The following is an 18,774-nucleotide window of genomic DNA, read 5'->3' as shown; positions in this document are numbered from 1 at the left end:
GCTAAGTCTGCTTTCTTGCTTTTTGCTATTTGTTTTTGTTTGCATTTTTGTCCAGCTTGCATATTATTTGTTTCCTGACCTTGCTGGAAGCTCTAGGGTGGCTGGTGTTCTCCCCCCGGGCCGTTAGACGGTTCGGGGGTTCTTGAATCTCCAGCGTGGATTTTGATAGGGTTTTTGTTGACCATATAAGTTATCTTACTACATTCTGCTATTAGTAAAGTGGGCCTCTCTTTGCTAAATCTAGTTCATCTCTGTGTTTGTCATTTCCTCTTACCTCACCGTTATTATTTGTGGGGGGCTACTATCCTACTTTTGGGGTCTATTCTCTGGAGGCAAGAGAGGTCTTTGTTTTCCTCTTCTAGGGGTAGTTAGTCCTCCGGCTGGCGCGAGACATCTAGCGACCAACGTAGGCATGTTCCGCGGCTACTGCTAGTGTTGGCGTTAGGAGTAGATATATGGTCAACCCAGTTACCACTGCCCTATGAGCTGGATTTTTGTACGTCGCAGACTTACTTGTTTCTCTGAGACCCTCGCCATTGGGGTCATAACAGTTTGCCAGGCCAGTATTAAATGTTAAATGCATTGCAGAAGCGGGATTATAAGAAAGAAAGTTCTGAGTTTTTTTTTCTCTTTCTCATTTTTTTTTCTTTTCCCCTTTACCTCTGAGTGGCTTGTGTTTGCTGCAGACATGAATGTCCAGACCTTGATTACAAGTGTGGACCAGCTTGCTGCTCGTGTGCAGGGCATACAAGATTATGTTATCAGAAGTCCTATGTCAGAACCTAAGATACCGATTCCTGAACCGTTTTCCGGAGACCGATTTAAATTTAGAAATTTCAGGAATAATTGTAAATTGTTTTTGTCCCTGAAACCCTGTTCATCTGGAGACTCCGCTCAGCAAGTAAAAATTGTTATTTCTTTTTTACGGGGCGACCCTCAGGATTGGGCCTTCTCGCTGGCGCCAGGAGATCCGGCATTGGCTGACATTGATGCGTTTTTTCTGGCGCTCGGTTTGCTTTATGAGGAACCTAATCTTGAGATTCAGGCAGAAAAGGCCTTGCTGGCTATGTCTCAGGGCCAGGACGAGGCTGAAGTGTATTGCCAAAAATTTCGGAAATGGTCCGTGCTGACCCAGTGGAACGAGTGTGCATTGGCTGCTAATTTTAGAAATGGCCTTTCTGAAGCCATTAAGAATGTGATGGTGGGTTTTCCCATTCCCACAGGTCTGAATGATTCTATGGCCCTGGCTATTCAAATCGACCGGCGGTTGCGGGAGCGCAAAACCGCTAATTCCCTCATGGTGTTGTCTGAACAGACACCTGATTTAATGCAATGTGATAGAATCCTGACTAGAAATGAGCGGAAAATTCATAGACGCCAGAATGGCTTGTGTTACTACTGTGGTGATTCTACACATGTTATCTCAGCATGCTCTAAACGTCTTACTAAGGTTGTTAGTCCGGTCGCCATTGGTAATTTGCAACCTAAATTTATTCTATCTGTAACTTTGATTTGCTCACTGTCATCGTATCCTGTCATGGCGTTTGTGGACTCGGGTGCTGCCCTGAGCCTTATGGATCTGTCATTTGCCAAGCGCTGCGGATTTGTTCTTGAGCCATTGGAAAATCCTATCCCTCTTAGGGGTATTGATTCTACGCCATTGGCAAAAAATAAACCGCAGTTTTGGACACAGGTTACCATGTGCATGACTCCCGAACATCGGGAGGTAATACGTTTTCTTGTTCTGCATAAAATGCATGATTTGGTTGTTTTGGGGTTGCCATGGTTACAAACCCATAATCCAGTCTTGGACTGGAAGGCTATGTCAGTGTCAAGTTGGGGCTGCCATGGAATTCATGGAGATTCCCTGCCCTTGTCTATTGCTTCTTCTACGCCTTCGGAAGTTCCGGCGTATTTGTCTGATTATCAGGATGTCTTCAGCGAGTCTAAGTCCAGTGCACTGCCTCCTCATAGGGAATGTGACTGTGCAATAGATTTGATTCCTGGCAGTAAGTTTCCTAAGGGGAGACTGTTTAATCTGTCGGTACCGGAACATACCGCGATGCGTTCATATATCAAGGAGTCTCTTGAGAAGGGGCATATCCGTCCTTCTTCTTCCCCTCTTGGTGCGGGATTCTTTTTTGTGGCCAAAAAGGACGGATCTTTGAGGCCTTGTATTGACTATCGGCTTTTAAATAAGATCACTGTCAAATTTCAGTATCCTTTGCCGCTGTTGTCAGATTTGTTTGCCCGGATTAAAGGTGCCAAGTGGTTCACCAAGATAGACCTTCGTGGTGCGTACAACCTTGTGCGCATTAGGCAGGGCGATGAATGGAAAACCGCATTCAATACGCCCGAAGGTCATTTTGAGTACTTGGTGATGTGTCATGATCTCCATGGCCAGAGAACTAGCATAAGCCTCTATAGGAACAAGCTCTTGGAAGATGTAACTGTACTGACCATGAACTAAACCTACCGCATCATCTAGAAGTAGCCAGGTAGCATGTCCTACTTTTTATCCCTATATGCCCAGCGCCGGCCGGAGAACTAAATAATGCTAGCAGAGGGAAATATAAGACCTGACTCACCTCTAGAGAAATGCCCAAAAGGAGACAGAAGCCCCCCACATATATTGGCGGTGATATGAGATGAAACAACAAACGCAGCAGGAAAATAGTTTTAGCAAATTTGAGGTCCGCTTTCTAGATAGCAGAAGACAGAAAGCATACTTTCATGGTCAGTAGAAAACCCTAACAAAACACATCCAGAAATTACTTTAGGACTCTGGCATTAACTCATAATACCAGAGTGGCAATTCCTGATCAACAAGAGCTTTCCAGACACAGTAACGAAACTGCAGCTGTGAACTGGAACAAAAATACAAAAACAAAACATGGACGAATGTCCAACTTATCTAGTAGATGTCTGGGAGCAGGAACAAGCACAGAGAGGCTTCTGATAACATTGTTGACCGGCAAGCATCTAACAGAGAAGCCAGGTTATATAGCGACACCCAGATCTAATCAGAACAGGTGAACAGGGAAGATGATGTCACAAGTTCAATTCCACCAGTAGCCACCGGGGGAGCCCAGAATCCAAATTCACAACAGTGATGCCATTCGGTCTCTCTAATGCACCTTCAGTTTTTCAGTCCTTCATGGATGACATTTTCCGGAAGTATCTGGATAAATTTTTGATTGTTTATCTGGATGATATTCTGGTTTTTTCTGATGATTGGGACTCGCATGTGGAGCAGGTCAGGATGGTTTTTGAGATTCTGCGTGAAAATTCTTTGTTTGTAAAAGGCTCAAAGTGTCTCTTTGGTGTACAGAAGGTTCCCTTTTTGGGGTTCATTTTTTCCCCTTCTGCTGTGGAGATGGATCCAGTCAAGGTCCGAGCTATTCATGATTGGACTCAACCCTCGTCAGTTAAGAGTCTTCAGAAGTTCTTGGGTTTTGCTAACTTCTACCGTCGTTTTATCGCAAATTTCTCTAGTGTTGTTAAACCGCTGACGGATATGACCAAGAAAGGCTCTGATGTAGCTAACTGGGCTCCTGCTGCCGTGGAGGCTTTCCAGGAGTTGAAGCGCCGGTTTACTTCAGCGCCTGTTTTGTGCCAGCCTGATGTCTCACTTCCCTTTCAGGTTGAAGTGGATGCTTCGGAGATTGGGGCAGGGGCCGTTTTGTCACAGAGAGGCCCTGGTTGTTCTACTATGAGACCTTGTGCCTTTTTCTCTAGGAAGTTTTCGCCGGCAGAGCGAAATTATGATGTGGGCAATCGGGAGTTGTTGGCCATGAAGTGGGCATTTGAGGAGTGGCGTCATTGGCTCGAGGGTGCTAAGCATCGTGTGGTGGTCTTGACTGATCACAAGAATCTGATGTATCTCGAGTCTGCTAAACGCCTGAATCCTAGACAGGCCCGCTGGTCATTGTTTTTCTCCCGTTTTGACTATGTGGTCTCGTATTTGCCAGGGTCTAAGAATGTGAAGGCCGACGCTCTGTCTAGGAGCTTTGTGCCTGATGCTCCTGGAGTCGCTGAACCTGTGGGTATTCTTAAGGAAGGAGTTATCGTGTCTGCTATTTCTCCAGATCTGCGACGTGTGTTGCAGAGATTTCAGGCTGGTAGGCCTGACTCTTGTCCACCTGACAGATTGTTTGTGCCTGCTAGATGGACCAGCAGAGTCATTTCCGAGGTTCATTCCTCGGTGTTGGCAGGGCACCCGGGAATTTTTGGCACCAGAGATCTGGTGGCCAGGTCCTTTTGGTGGCCTTCCTTGTCAAGGGATGTGCGGTTATTTGTACAGTCCTGTGGTACTTGTGCTCGAGCTAAGCCTTGCTGCTCTCATGCCAGCGAGTTGCTCTTGCCCTTGCCTGTCCCGAAGAGACCTTGGACACACATCTCTATGGATTTCATTTCTGATCTTCCGGTGTCTCAGGGCATGTCTGTCATCTGGGTGATATGTGATCGTTTCTCCAAGATGGTCCATTTGGTTCCTTTGCCTAAGCTGCCCTCTTCTTCTGATCTGGTTCCTGTGTTCTTCCAGAACGTGGTTCATTTGCACGGCATTCCTGAGAATATTGTGTCGGACAGAGGATCCCAGTTTGTTTCCAGGTTCTGGCGATCCTTTTGTGGTAGGATGGGCATTGAGTTGTCGTTTTCATCCGCTTTCCATCCCCAGACTAACGGACAAACGGAGCGAACTAATCAGACTCTGGAGGCTTATTTGAGGTGTTTTGTCTCTTCTGATCAGGATGATTGGGTGACCTTCTTGCCGTTGGCTGAATTTGCCCTTAATAATCGGGCTAGTTCCGCCACCTTGGTTTCGCCATTTTTCTGCAACTCTGGTTTCCATCCTCGTTTTTCCTCGGGACATGTGGAGCCTTCTGACTGTCCTGGGGTGGATTCCGTGGTGGATAGGTTGCAGCGGATCTGGGGGCATGTGGTGGACAACTTGAAGTTGTCACAGGAGAAGGCTCAGCGTTTTGCCAACCGCCGCCGCGGTGTGGGTCCCCGACTTCGCGTTGGGGATTTGGTATGGCTGTCTTCTCGATTTGTTCCTATGAAGGTCTCCTCTCCCAAATTTAAGCCTCGCTTCATTGGTCCTTACAAGATATTGGAAATCATTAATCCTGTATCCTTTCGCTTGGATCTTCCGGTGTCGTTTGCCATCCACAACGTATTTCATAGGTCCTTGTTGCGGCGGTACGTTGTGCCTGTGGTTCCTTCTGCTGAGCCTCCTGCTCCGGTGTTGGTTGAGGGCGAGTTGGAGTACGTGGTGGAGAAGATCTTAGATTCTCGTCTCTCCAGGCGGAGGCTTCAGTACCTGGTCAAGTGGAAGGGCTATGGTCAGGAGGATAATTCCTGGGTGGTCGCCTCTGATGTGCATGCGGCCGATTTAGTTCGTGCCTTTCACGCCGCTCATCCTGATCGCCCTGGTGGTCTTGGTGAGGGTTCGGTGACCCCTCACTAAGGGGGGGGTACTGTTGTGAATTTACCTTTTGGCTCCCTCTAGTGGCTACTAGTGATTTGACTCTGGGTATGTCATTCATCCCTTGTATGCTCACCTGGGTCGTTAGGTCAGGGGTGTTGCTATATAAGCTCCCTGGACCTTCAGTTCAATGCCTGGCAACGTTGATATCAGAGCTAATCTGTAGTGCTCTTGCCTACTGATCCTGGTTCCTGCTTGATTAAGCTAAGTCTGCTTTCTTGCTTTTTGCTATTTGTTTTTGTTTGCATTTTTGTCCAGCTTGCAGATTATTTGTTTCCTGACCTTGCTGGAAGCTCTAGGGTGGCTGGTGTTCTCCCCCCGGGCCGTTAGACGGTTCGGGGGTTCTTGAATCTCCAGCGTGGATTTTGATAGGGTTTTTGTTGACCATATAAGTTATCTTACTACATTCTGCTATTAGTAAAGTGGGCCTCTCTTTGCTAAATCTAGTTCATCTCTGTGTTTGTCATTTCCTCTTACCTCACCGTTATTATTTGTGGGGGGCTACTATCCTACTTTTGGGGTCTATTCTCTGGAGGCAAGAGAGGTCTTTGTTTTCCTCTTCTAGGGGTAGTTAGTCCTCCGACTGGCGCGAGACATCTAGCGACCAACGTAGGCATGTTCCCCGGCTACTGCTAGTGTTGGCGTTAGGAGTAGATATATGGTCAACCCAGTTACCACTGCCCTATGAGCTGGATTTTTGTACGTCGCAGACTTACTTGTTTCTCTGAGACCCTCGCCATTGGGGTCATAACACATATTCCTGTTAAAAAAAAGAATAAAAAAAAAAAATAGTTATGTGCTCACCTTCCGGCGGCCCTCGGATCCAGCCCAGGCCTTTAGCGATGCTCTTCGCGATGCTCCGTTCCCAGTAATGCCTTGCGGCAATAACCCGTGATGATGTAGCGGTCTCGTGAGACCGCTACGTCATTACGGGTCGTTGCCGCAATGCATTCTTGGGACCAAAGCGTCGTGAGGAGCGGGAAAGGCTGCCGCGGAAGCCGGAAGGTGAGAATATAAATATTTTTTATTATTATTATTTTTAACATTAATATATTTTTTTACTATTGATGCTGCATAGGCAGCATCAATAGTAAAAAGTTGGTCACACTTATAGGGTTAATAGCAGCATTAACGGACTGCGTTACACCGCGTTATGCCGCGGTGTAACGCAGTCCGTTTAACGGACTGCTAAAACGCTATGTGGGTGCTGACTGGAGGGGAGTATGGAGGGGGCACTGACTGGAGGGGAGTAGAGAGGGGCCAATTCGCGGCCGGACTGTGCCTGTCACTGATTGGTCGGGCCCAGCCGGCCGCGACCAATCAGCGACGCGGGATTTCCATTACAGACAGACAAACAGACGGAAGTGGACCTTAGACAATTATACATATAGATATTAACTTTATCTTGTTTTAAAGAAAATGCTAGCTAAAAAAGGAGTTGCTCCTAGAATATAAAAAAAATGATTTCTGGAAAGCGCCTAAAAAGCATTGAATGACTACTTAGCAACATACAAGCTAGACATGATCACAATTTGTCTCTAGGCTCTTATGTAGATCAATGTGATCACCTTTATCTGCTTTCTTTTCAGTATATGAGTGATGGGGGAGGGTAGATGCAGGAAAACTATTAGGAAAGAAGATGTCTATCTGTCATATGTTTTCTTTAGGGATATCTTACGCAATTTGATGCATTTTAGTATTAAGCTATACATCCAAGTTGTCCTATTTCTATGTAGAAAGAAAACGCCTTTCCTGAGGGGCATTTGGTTTAAAAAAAGAAACAAAAAACAAGCAAACAAAGTGCGCTTTAGTCACCATACCCAGGTCCAGCTTTGGATCTCTGACACTGCTCCTTGTGTCTGTCTTTGTCTGCATCACTGATGTCATGTCGACAGCACTGCAGCTAATAAGTGAGCTCGGCGGCTCTGCCCAAGTAGACGGCACGAGATGCTCTGCTCACTGATTGTCTGCAGCACTGTCGACATCACATCAGCACTGCAGACAATTACAGACACCAGGAGCAGCGGTGCAGACTCAGCATTGGACCCAATAAACCACAGAATGCTTTTTTTTTAAACAAACCATGCCAGGGGACAGGGGCCTTCCGAAGCCGTGAAACCACGTTAAAGTACATTTTTCACTAGTGATAGAATTGATAAATCTTCTTCAGTTACCGGTATATACTGTGTATTCACCATACGTTTTATTTATATGATATCTAGAATAATGTAGCTGTCATAGGGATGATATTCCATCACCAGCCATTGGTATGTGCTATTTTAATAGGAGTTTCTGTCAAAGGGATCAATTGTCCCTGTGACAGCCCCATTTTTCTGGAGGCTGAGAGGCTGCATTCTGCTCATGTACAGTATATTCAGCCTGTTTCACTGGACATTATTATTCTGACTGGTTATGAAAAATTAATGTAATGGCTTAGTTCACATGTCAAGGTTTTGTTCACAGAACATTTGTTCTTGGCAGACTAGAAAATGACAGTCAATTTTTATATAACATGATCCATGATAATAAGATTTCCAATCTCAATATGAGTAACGATAAGAAACAACGTACACGTACTCCCACTCCTCTGGTCCAGCGCTGTATCTCTGCTATAGTTCTAGTAGCGGTTATGCTGCAACAACAGCGCTGCAACCAATCATAGGGCTCAGCAGCTTGCGCCATCTACATGAGAGGCGCAGCTGGACCTGGGGAGGGGGAGTTCTGGATAAATTTATTTGTAACACAGGCATACTGATTGCATGCAGAAAGGTGAAACTAGTAAAGCTCTTTAATGTGTACTGGAGTTTTTTAGATGAAATAGTATAGTCTGCATTTTTTTGCAGAATGTTGTGGTATATTGTCCAGACAGAGACTGAAAGGACACCTTTGTCTGCGTCCTACTGGCTATAGAATAACATGGATCCCTTAGAGTCCTTTGTCGGACATCCTTAGTGTGCTGTTATTCTGGATGATGAAAAATATTATGTAGTATGTATTGTTTAACTATCAGGATAAATAGCGTAAAACAGAAATAGGAAACAAGTCAGTGAAACGACTTTGGGAGGCCCAAAAAAACTAAAATTTTCATTGGATTGAGTCTTTACACTTTATTTTGCCATATTTGTTACACCTTTTCTAGAAGCTTACTTACTGGAGGACTTATGGGATACTGGAAGACTAAGGCCGGCGTCACACTAGGGAGAAATACGGACCAGTGAGAGGCGCAAAAACAACGCATTGCACACGGACCAATGTTTCTCTACGGGGCACCTTCCATCAGCCGTATATTTCTCAGCCGTATTTTACGGGCTGAGAAAATCGCAGCATGCTGCGATTGTCAGCGTATTCCTCCAAAAATACGCCAATGAAAGTCTATGGGGCAAAAAATATACGGATTACACATGGACCATGCGTGTGACTTGCGAGAAATACAGACCGCTGTTGTATAGAAAAGCTGGTAATTCAGTGCGGTGTACAGTAAAATCACACTGACAGGTTAGAATAGAATAGATAGAATAAATGTCTACACATAGAATAGGTATATATATATATATATATATATATATATATATATATATATATATATATATATATATATATATATATATATATATATACATATACACACATGTCATTGACACCAGAGCTAGATAGCATAGAAGCCGGTAATTCAATTGCCGGCTTTTGCTATCTCCTTACCAAGGATATGAGACATGGTTTACATACAGTAAACCATTTCATATCCATTATATTTTACATATTCCTCACTAATAATGTTAGTAGTTTGTGTGTGCAAAATTTTGGAGCTGTAGGTGTTAAAATAAAGGGTTAAATCACGGAAAAAAATGGCGTGGGCTCCCGCGCAATTTTCTCCGCCAGAGTGGGAAAGCCAGCGACTGAGGGCAGATATTAATAGCCTAGAGAGGGACCATGGTTATTGGCCCTCCCGGCTAAAAACATCTGCCCCCAACCACCCCAGAAAAGGCACATCTGTAAGATGCGCCTATTCTGGCACTTAGCCACTCTCTTCCCACTCCCGAGTAGCGGTGGGATATGTGGTAATAAGGGGTTAATGTCACCTTACTAATGTAAGGTGACATTAAGCCTGGTTAATAATGGAGAGATGTCAATAAGACACCTATCCATTTTTAATCCAATAGTAGTAAAGGGTTAAAAATACACACACACATTATGAATAAAGTATTTTAATGAAATAAATAAACACATGGGGTTTTAACCCCTTAGTGACAGAGCCAATTTGGTACTTAATGACCGAGCCAATTTTTACAATTCTGACCAGTGTCACTTTAAGAGGTTATAACTCTGGAACGCTTTATCGGATCCCGCTGATTCTGAGAATGTTTTTTTGTGACATGTTGTAATTCAAGTTAGTGGTAACATTTCTTTGATATTACTTGCAATTATTTATGAAAAAAATGGAAATATGGCGAAAATTTTTAAAATTTTGCAATTTTCAAACTTTGTATTTTTATGCCCTTAAATCAGAGAGATATGTCACAAAAAATAGTTAATAAATAACATTTTTCACATGTCTAATTTACATCAGCACAATTTTGGAAACAATTTTTTTTTTTGTTAGGGAGTTATAAGGGTTAAAAGTTGACCAGCAATTTCTCATTTTTACAACACCATGTTTTTTTTAGGGACCACATCACCTTTGAAGTGATTTTGAGGGGTCTATATGATAGAAAATAACCAAGTGTGACACCATTCTAAAAACTGCACCCCTCAAGCTGCTCAAAACCACATTCAAGAAGTTTATTAACCCTTTACGTACTTCACAGGAACTAAAACAATGAACATTTAACTTTTTTTTGCAAACATTTTACTTCAGAACCATTTTTTTTAATTTTCACAAGTGTAAAAACAGAAATTTAACCACAAATTTTGTTGTGCAATTTTTTCTGAGTACACCGATACCCCATATGTGGAGGTAAACCACTGTTTGGGCGCACTGCAGAGCTTGGAAGTGAAGGAGCACCGTTTGACTGTTTCAATGCAGAATTGGCTGGAATTGAGATCGGACGGAATGTCGCGTTTGGAGAGCCCCTAATGTGCCTAAACAGTGGAAACCCCCCACAAGTGACACCATTTTGGAAACTAGACCCCCCAAGGAACTTATCTAGATGTGTGGTGAGCACTTTGAACCCCCAAGTGCTTCACAGAAGTTTATAACGTAGAGCCGTGAAAATAAAAAATCGCATTTGTTTTCACAAAAATGATTTTTTCACCCACAAATTCTTATTTTCACAAGGGTAACAGGAGAAATTAGACCACAAAAGTTGTTGTGCAATTTCTCCTGAGTACGTCGATACCCCATATGTGGAGGTAAACCACTGTTTGGGCGCACCGCAGAGGTTGGAAGTGAAGGAGCACCGTTTGACTTTTTCAATGCAGAATTGGCTGGAATTGAGATCGGATGCCATGTCGCGTTTGGAGAGTCCCTGATGTGCCTAAACAGTGGAAACCCCCCACAAGTGATACCATTTTGGAAACTAGACCCCTTAAGGAACTTATCTAGATGTGTGGTGAGCACTTTGAACCCCCAAGTGCTTCACAGAAGTTTATAACGTAGAGCCGTGAAAATAAAAAATCTCATTTTTTCTACAAAAATGATCTTTTTGCCCCCAAATTTTTATTTTCACAAGGGTAACAGGAGAAATTAGACCACAAAAGTTGTTGTGCAATTTCTCCTGAGTACGTCGATACCCCATATATGGGGGTAAACCACTGTTTGGGCGCACTGCAGAGCTTGGAAGAGAAGGAGTGTTGTTTTACTTTTTCAATGTAGAATTGGCTGGAATTGAGATCAGACGCCATGTCACGTTTGGAGAGCCGCTGATGTGCCTAAACAGTAGAGACCCCCCACATATGACACCATTTTGGAAACTAGACCCCTTAAGGAACTTATCTAGATGTGTGGTGAGCACTTTAAACCCCCAGGTGCTTCACAGAAGTTTATAACGTAGAGCCGTGAAAATAAAAAAATCGCATTTTTTCTACAAAAATGATCTTTTTGCCTCCAAATTTTTATTTTACCAAGGGTAACAGGAGAAAATGGACTCCAGAAGTTGTTGTACAATTTGTCTTGAGTACGCCGACACCCCATATGTGGGGGTAAACCACTGTTTGGGCGCATGGCTGAGCTCGGAAGCAAAGGAGCGCCATTTGACTTTTCAATGCAAAATTGACTGGAATTGAGATCGGACGCCATGTCGCGTTTGGAGAGCCCCTGATGTGCCTAAACAGTAGAACCCCCCCAAAAGTGACCCCATTTTGGAAACTAGACCCCCCATGGAACTTATCTAGATGTGTAGTGAGAACTTTGAATGCCCAAGTGCATCACAGAAGTTTATAATGCAGAGTCGTGAAAATAAAAAATATATATTTTTTAACAATAAAGATTTTTTAGCCCCCAAGTTTTTATTTTCACAAGGGTAACAAGAGAAATTGGACCCCAAAAGTTGTTGTCCAATTTGTCCTGAGTATGCTGGTACCCCATATGTGGGGGTAAACCACTGTTTGGGCGCACGGCAGAGCTCGGAAGGGAAAGAGCGCCATTTTGGAATGCAGACTTTGATAGAATTGTCTGCGGGCATTATGTTGCGTTTGCAGACCCCTAATGTACCTAAACAGTAGAAACCCCCAACAAGTGACCCCATTTTGGAAAATAGACCCCCCAAGGAACTTATCTAGATATGTGGTGAGAACTTTGAATGCCCAAGTGCTTCACAGAAGTTTATAATGCAGAGTAGTGAAAATAAAAAATATTTTTTTTCCCACAAAAAAGATTTTTTTAGCCTCCAAATTTTTATTTTCACAAAGGTAACAAGAGAAATTGGATGCCAATATTTGTTCTCCAATTTGTCCTGAGTATTCTGGTACCCCATATGTGGGGGTAAACCACTGTTTTGGCACACGGCAGAGCTCGGAAGAGAAGGAGCGCCATTTTGGAATTCAGACTTTGATAGAATTGTCTGTGGGTGTTATGTTGCGTTTGCAGAGCCCCTGATGTACCTAAACAGTAGAAACCCCCACAAGTGACCAAATTTTGGAAACTAGACCCCCTAAGGAACTTATCTAGATATGTGGTGAGAACTTTGAAAGCTCAAGTGCTTCACAGAAGTTTATAATGCAGAGTAGTGAAAATAAAAAAATATTTTTTTTTCCAACAAAAAAGATTTTTAGCCCCCAAGTTTTTATTTTCACAAGGGTAACAGGAGAAATTGGACCCCAAAGGTTGTTGTCCATTTTATCCCAAGTACGCTGATGCCCCATATGTGGGGGTAAACCACTGTTTGGGCGCACGGCAGAGCTCAGAAGGGAGGGAGTACCATTTGACTTTTTTAGCGCAAAATTGGCTGTCGTGTTTGGAGACCCCCTGATGTACCTAAACAGTGGAAACCCCAAAATTATAACTCCAACCCTAACTCCAACACACCCCTAACCCTAATCTCAACCCGATCCATAATCCTAATCACAACCCTAACGATAATCACAACCCTAATCCCAAAACAGCCCTAATCTCAACCCTAACCATAACCCTAATCAAAAACCTAAATCCAACACACCCCTAACCCTAATCCCAACCCTAACCCTAATCCCAACCCTAATCCCAAACGTAACACTAATCCCAACCCTAATCCAAACCCTAACCCTAATCCCAACTCTAACCCTAACTTTAGCCCCAACCCTAACTTTAGCCCCAACCCTAACCATAACTTTAGCCCCCGTCGTCACAAAAAAGTTCAATGTAACCTTTTTTTTGTACGTCGCGTCCGCCATTTCCGCGCATGCGTGGCCGTAACTCTGCCCCCTCCTCCCCAGGACATAGACTGGGCAGCGGATGCATTGAAAAACTGCATCCGCTGCCCACGTTGTGCACAATTTTCACAACGTGCGTCGGTACGTCAGGCCGACGCATTGCGACCGCCTCGTACCGACGCAAGTGTGAAAGAAGCCTAAGGCTACTTTCACACTAGCGTCGTACTCGGCCCATCGCAGTGTGTCGGGCCGACGTACCGACGCTAGCGTTGTAAGCGCCGCACAACGGGTGCAGCGGATGCTGTTTTTTCAACGCATCCGCTGCCCCATTGTGAGGTGCGGGGAGGCGGGGGCGGAGTTCCGGCCACGCATGCACGGTCGGAAATGGCGGACACGTCGCACAAAAAAGTTACATGTAGTTTTTTTTGTGTCGACGGTCCGCCAAAGCACGACGCATCCGTCGCACGACGGATGCGACATGTGGCAATCCGTCGCAATTAATTACCGGCGATCGCAAAGCAGGGGTCGGTGCAAACCGACCCCGATCATGTTCTTTGGGGTCTCGGCTACCCCCGGCAGCCGAGACCCCAAAGATCTTCCGGGTGCCGGGCGGCGGGCGTACTGCGCGTGCGCCCGCCATTTTTTCCCAGAAAAAAGATGGCGGCGCCCATCGGGAGCCACAAGGAGCACCGGGGGAGGTAGGTAAGTATCGGGGGGCTATTGGGGGCCATCGGGGACCACGTTTCTCTGTCCTCCGATGTGCGATCACATCGGAGGACTGCGATCACATCGGAGGACAGAGAAATTAAACGGCAAATCGCGTTTTTTTTTTTTTTGTTGCGACCGCCGGTAAACGGTTAATTACCGGCGATCGCAACTCGGTAAAAACCCCCCGAATCATGTTCTCTGGGGTCTCGGCTACCCTCAGCAACCGAGACCCCAGAGAAAATCCGACTCTGGGGGGCGCTATTCACTTTTTCCACAGCGCCGTTAATTAACGGCGCTGTGGTTTAAGTACCCGTAGCGGCCGCCGTTAAAAGGCGTATCGGCGGTCGTTAAGGGGTTAATATCTTTACTGTACGCTCAACCCACCTGAAGACCCTCGTTCTTATGAAAAAAAGGAAAATAAAAAAGCAACAATATTCCATACCTGTCCGCCGTACAGTCATGTCCCACGCTGTAAATCCATCTGAAGGGGTTAAATACAGTCACAACCAGGAGCCTACTAATGCAGCCACTGAGGGCTGTAAAAGACAGGGGAATGAATGGAATGCAGGGAAGCTTCGGTGACTAATGGTGCCGTCACCGAAGTTGCGCCCCCTGGTGGCATAAACTCATTTGAACTGTAGTGTGAGAAAATATTCAGAAAAATTCCCACGCTACAGTTCAAATGAGTTTATGCCACCAGGGGGCGCAGCTTCGGTGACGGCACCACTAGTCACCGAAGCTTCCCTGCATTCTATTCATTCCCCTGTCTTTTACAGCCCGAAGCGGCTGCATTAGCAGGCTCCTAGTTGTAAATCTATTTAACCCCTTCAGAAGGATTTACAGCCTGGGACATGACTGTAAGGCGGACAGGTATGGAATATTGTTGCTTTTTTACTTTCCTTTTTTTTCAGAAGAATGAGGGTCTTCAGGTGGATTGAGCATACAATAAAGATATTAAAACCCCATGTGTTTATTTATTTCATGAAAATACTTTATTCATAATGTTTTTGTATTTTTAACCCTTTACTACTATTGGATTAATAATGGATAGGTGTCTTATTGACATCTCTCCATTATTAACCAGGCTTAATGTCACCTTACATTAGCAAGGTGACATTAACCCCTTATTACCCCATATCCCACCGCTACTCGGGAGTGGGAAGAGAGTGGCTAAGTGCCAGAATAGGCGCATCTTACAGATGTGCCTTTTCTGGGGTGGCTGGGGGCAGATGTTTTTAGCCAGGGAGGGGCCAATAACCATGGTCCCTCTCTAGGCTATTAATATCTGCCCTCAGTCACTGGCTTTCCCACTCTGGCGGAGAAAATTGCGCGGGAGCCCACAACAGGTTTTTTTTGTGATTTAACCCTTTATTTTAACACCTAGAGCTCCAACATTTTGCACACACAAACTACTAACATTTCTAGTGAGGAATATGTAAAAATATAATGGATATGAAATGGTTTTCTGTATGTAAACCATGTCTCATATCCTGTCAGGTTTGATAAGGAGTTAGCAAAAGTCGGCAATTGAATTACCGGCTTTTATGCTATCTAGCTCTGTATTAAATATAAATATATACATACTGTATATATGTGTCTCACTGATATATATATATATATATATATATATATATATATATATATATATATATATATATATATATATACATACACACATATATATATATATATAGTATATATATATATAGACTGTATATATGTTTTCACGAATATTTGAGCCCACGGATCCATTATATATCCGTTTTGCAAGCCGGACAGAAAATCTCGCCGTACGGATGCCATACGGATAACACACGGGATACTTTTTGGAGAAAAAAATCACATCCTTGTATTTAATACGGATCACTGTTCAGGAACTTTTCTGCATATCTCGGCCGTAAAAAACGGACCGCATTTTTATACGTTAGTTCTGACCCCGGCCTAAGGCTTCTATACAGACACAGGTGGGCGCTGTTGGTTCTGTCTCATGAACTTATGGAACTTCTAGTGGGAAAAATGTCCAAATGCAGCTTGTTACTCCTTGTGATTGCAGCCATTACAGAAAAATGAGTAGTGTTGATCAGTGGCTTGTGATGATGGCACACTGCTAGTTTTAAACATTAGCTCCAAATGAGCTCTGAATTTTGCTGGAGGCATTAGCTTGGCAGAAGGTGATTTATGGAACGGCACCACTCAATTCACATGTACTTCTATTACTTCTGTTTCTCAGGAATGAATGGACATCTGTTTCATTGGATGTAACTTTAAGTCAATTGTTTCCAGGATTGTCCAGTGGTTTAGAAAAGGCTCGCAATATATAAATACAGGATGACTCTAATCCTAATGGCATTGTATCTTTGCGTGTCTTTCCATAAAGTCACAGGAAGGAATAACACTGGACGGATGTGCAGCATTGTCCAAGTCTTAGGAAGTTACTACATCCTAATGGGGGGGATTGTGTAGCTTAGTTAGGTGGCTGAAGAAACTTCTTGGACAGAACTGATCAGTAATGTAGTAGCTTCTGTTGTATATTAATCCCACAAAGTAATCCAGTAGGAATAAAGAGCTAGAGAAATGTTACCAGATTAAAGAGATTGTCTCTACAAAGAAAACCCCTTTCCTCTTGGCTCTTGATACCACTGGCAGACAGCTGATCTTGAGAAGCTGTTACATTTCCCAGAGGTCTTTGTAATCCGAGTAAATGAAGTATTTCAAGGCTGCAATTCAGATGTTAAACATAGATGGGTAAAGTCCACCAAAGCAATAATATGACTTCTATATGTCCTAGTAGGGCAATGGACAGACCTAAGACAACACCTCGAAACAGTGGCATAACGTAAAGCTTTTGGGCCCTGATGCTAAATATCTAAAAGAGCCCCCCAACTATCTTGGGTCTTTAATAGTACTTCTGGTATGTGTCAAAGGGATGTTTTGGGCCCCATGGTCTCCAGGACCTGGGTGCGACTACAGCCCCTGCACCCACTATTATTGCGCTCCTGTCTAAGCTCCTACAATGAGCTTACCATCGGGAAAAAATCCAAAGGATAGGGACATTAGTCTGGCACATTAAATTACAAGCTAAGTTATTCAAATATATCTTATTATTAGCTCTCAAAATGTCATTAACATCACAGTCATAGATTGTGCTTCACGTAACTAAACACTTTAATACCCATTTTATTTGATATAGTGATATGGGACATCTGTTGATAATACAATACTCTTTTATGACAAGTACATATAAAGAGTCTTACAACATTTATTAAAACCCCAAATATTGTTTCTTAATATTTCCATCTCATCCAAAGATGATACTGTCTTTTGCAGTTCAAAAAGATTTTTTTTTTTCCCAAGGCAACATAAAAGGTCTGTGAATATACATAGAACAGAGGGTTCTATGTTCCCAGAGGGCGGCCATCTGGACTTGTTTATTTGTGTTTTCAACTTTCTGCTCTGGGATTTTCACCGGCCTGGGCATCCTAGAGACGAGGGGCCTCTTACAAAGCATGCTAGTGCTAGAATGTCTGCACAGAAAAGAAGCGGAAAGAGAGGGAAAAATGTTTGTTCTTTTTTTCCCCGTTTTACACACGAATACATAAATCCTCACACATTTTTTCAGAATGCTTTCTTAACTTTCCAAATTGTATATTTACTTTTCCCTTTCTATAGAGAAAGATCTAATAATCTGAGAAAATGCTAAATAGAGGACTTACCACTGTGAAATCAAAAGTAATGGAACGCACAGTCATAGGAAACAAGGCTTCTATATAGCGCTGTGTAGTAGCAGAAGTTATAGTAAATCTGATTGTAAATCAAGGGTAATAAAGAGAACTACTAACACACTTGATGTTTTGTTGGACAATATATAGAAACCTTTCTAGATGCGATTATATGTTTTAAAATCATAATTATAATTTTATTCGTTTTATCTAAAAGTGTACAAGATCGAAACAGAGAACTAGAAATAAGTGCGATTTATAATGTAATGTAACTTACCTTCCAAGGAGAAGTCCAGTAAGACATACTCATACGCCAAGTCATTTTTTGTTTCTACTTGTGGCCGTTTTAATGTTGAGAAGATTTTTCCAGGACTGCTGTCATCGGAATCCTCTAGCTTCCTAAGTCCACACCCCATGGCAAAACTTGCTCTCAGCAAACTCTGGCAAACAAAAAACTAAAGCTGGGCACTATGAAAGAAAACTCTGAAATATATATATCTACTCATATTTCATCATTGAATGCAGCAGATTCTGACAATCTTCTCTGCTCATTTTCAGAAGCATGGCTTTGCCTTATTTCCCATGCAGACTCTGTGGGAGAGCTCTTGGGTTCAGCTACACAGACATTCAAAGAGTTTAGAGACGACTTTTCATGCCACGTCAAATTACAGCCAGCCCCCTAGCCTTTTTCTTTGCAGCAGACACCAATAGCTCTTTGTCCTTCCATGTGTCCTCCCCTTTTGGCTGGTATTTGGAAAGGCAATTAAGAGCTGACATATAAGGGAGAAGACTTTCTCTTCAGTTCTTCAACTTTACGCCTGCGAAAACCTCTTTACCTAAAATATTAAGCAAGTTAATTATGATTCAAACATTCAATTATATAAAATCATTCTGGAAATATGATCTAATTTATTATTTCACATTATTTTTGTCTGGAGAAAAATGCTACAAAAGTATTAAAAAGCAAATGTAACATATAATAATAATTAAATAATAATAATTTTATTTATATAGCGCCAACATATTCCGCAGCGCTTTACAAATTATAGAGGGGACTTGTACAGACAATAGACA

At 43.2% G+C, this 18,774-nt stretch overlaps 1 protein-coding gene across 2 annotated transcripts in view; it reads right to left on the bottom strand.

The window, feature by feature from the left end:
- The window catches only part of RFTN2 (raftlin family member 2), a 203,782-nt gene extending 185,336 nt beyond the window's left edge, over positions 1-18,446 (bottom strand). Inside the window, exon 1 of one of the 2 annotated variants that reach the window (XM_077275392.1) lies at positions 17,978-18,446. In XM_077275392.1, coding sequence (XP_077131507.1) covers positions 17,978-18,116 — 139 coding nt within the window. In that variant the 5' untranslated portion in view covers positions 18,117-18,446. The remainder of the gene's footprint in view (positions 1-17,977) is intronic. The other variant, XM_077275393.1, reaches the window with a different exon arrangement.
- Between the last annotated feature and the right edge of the window lie 328 nt (positions 18,447-18,774).

The sequence above is a fragment of the Ranitomeya variabilis genome, chromosome 7 (assembly GCF_051348905.1).
Source record: "Ranitomeya variabilis isolate aRanVar5 chromosome 7, aRanVar5.hap1, whole genome shotgun sequence".
NCBI lineage: Eukaryota > Metazoa > Chordata > Amphibia > Anura > Dendrobatidae > Ranitomeya > Ranitomeya variabilis.
This window is presented reverse-complemented; position numbering and strand designations above follow the sequence as displayed.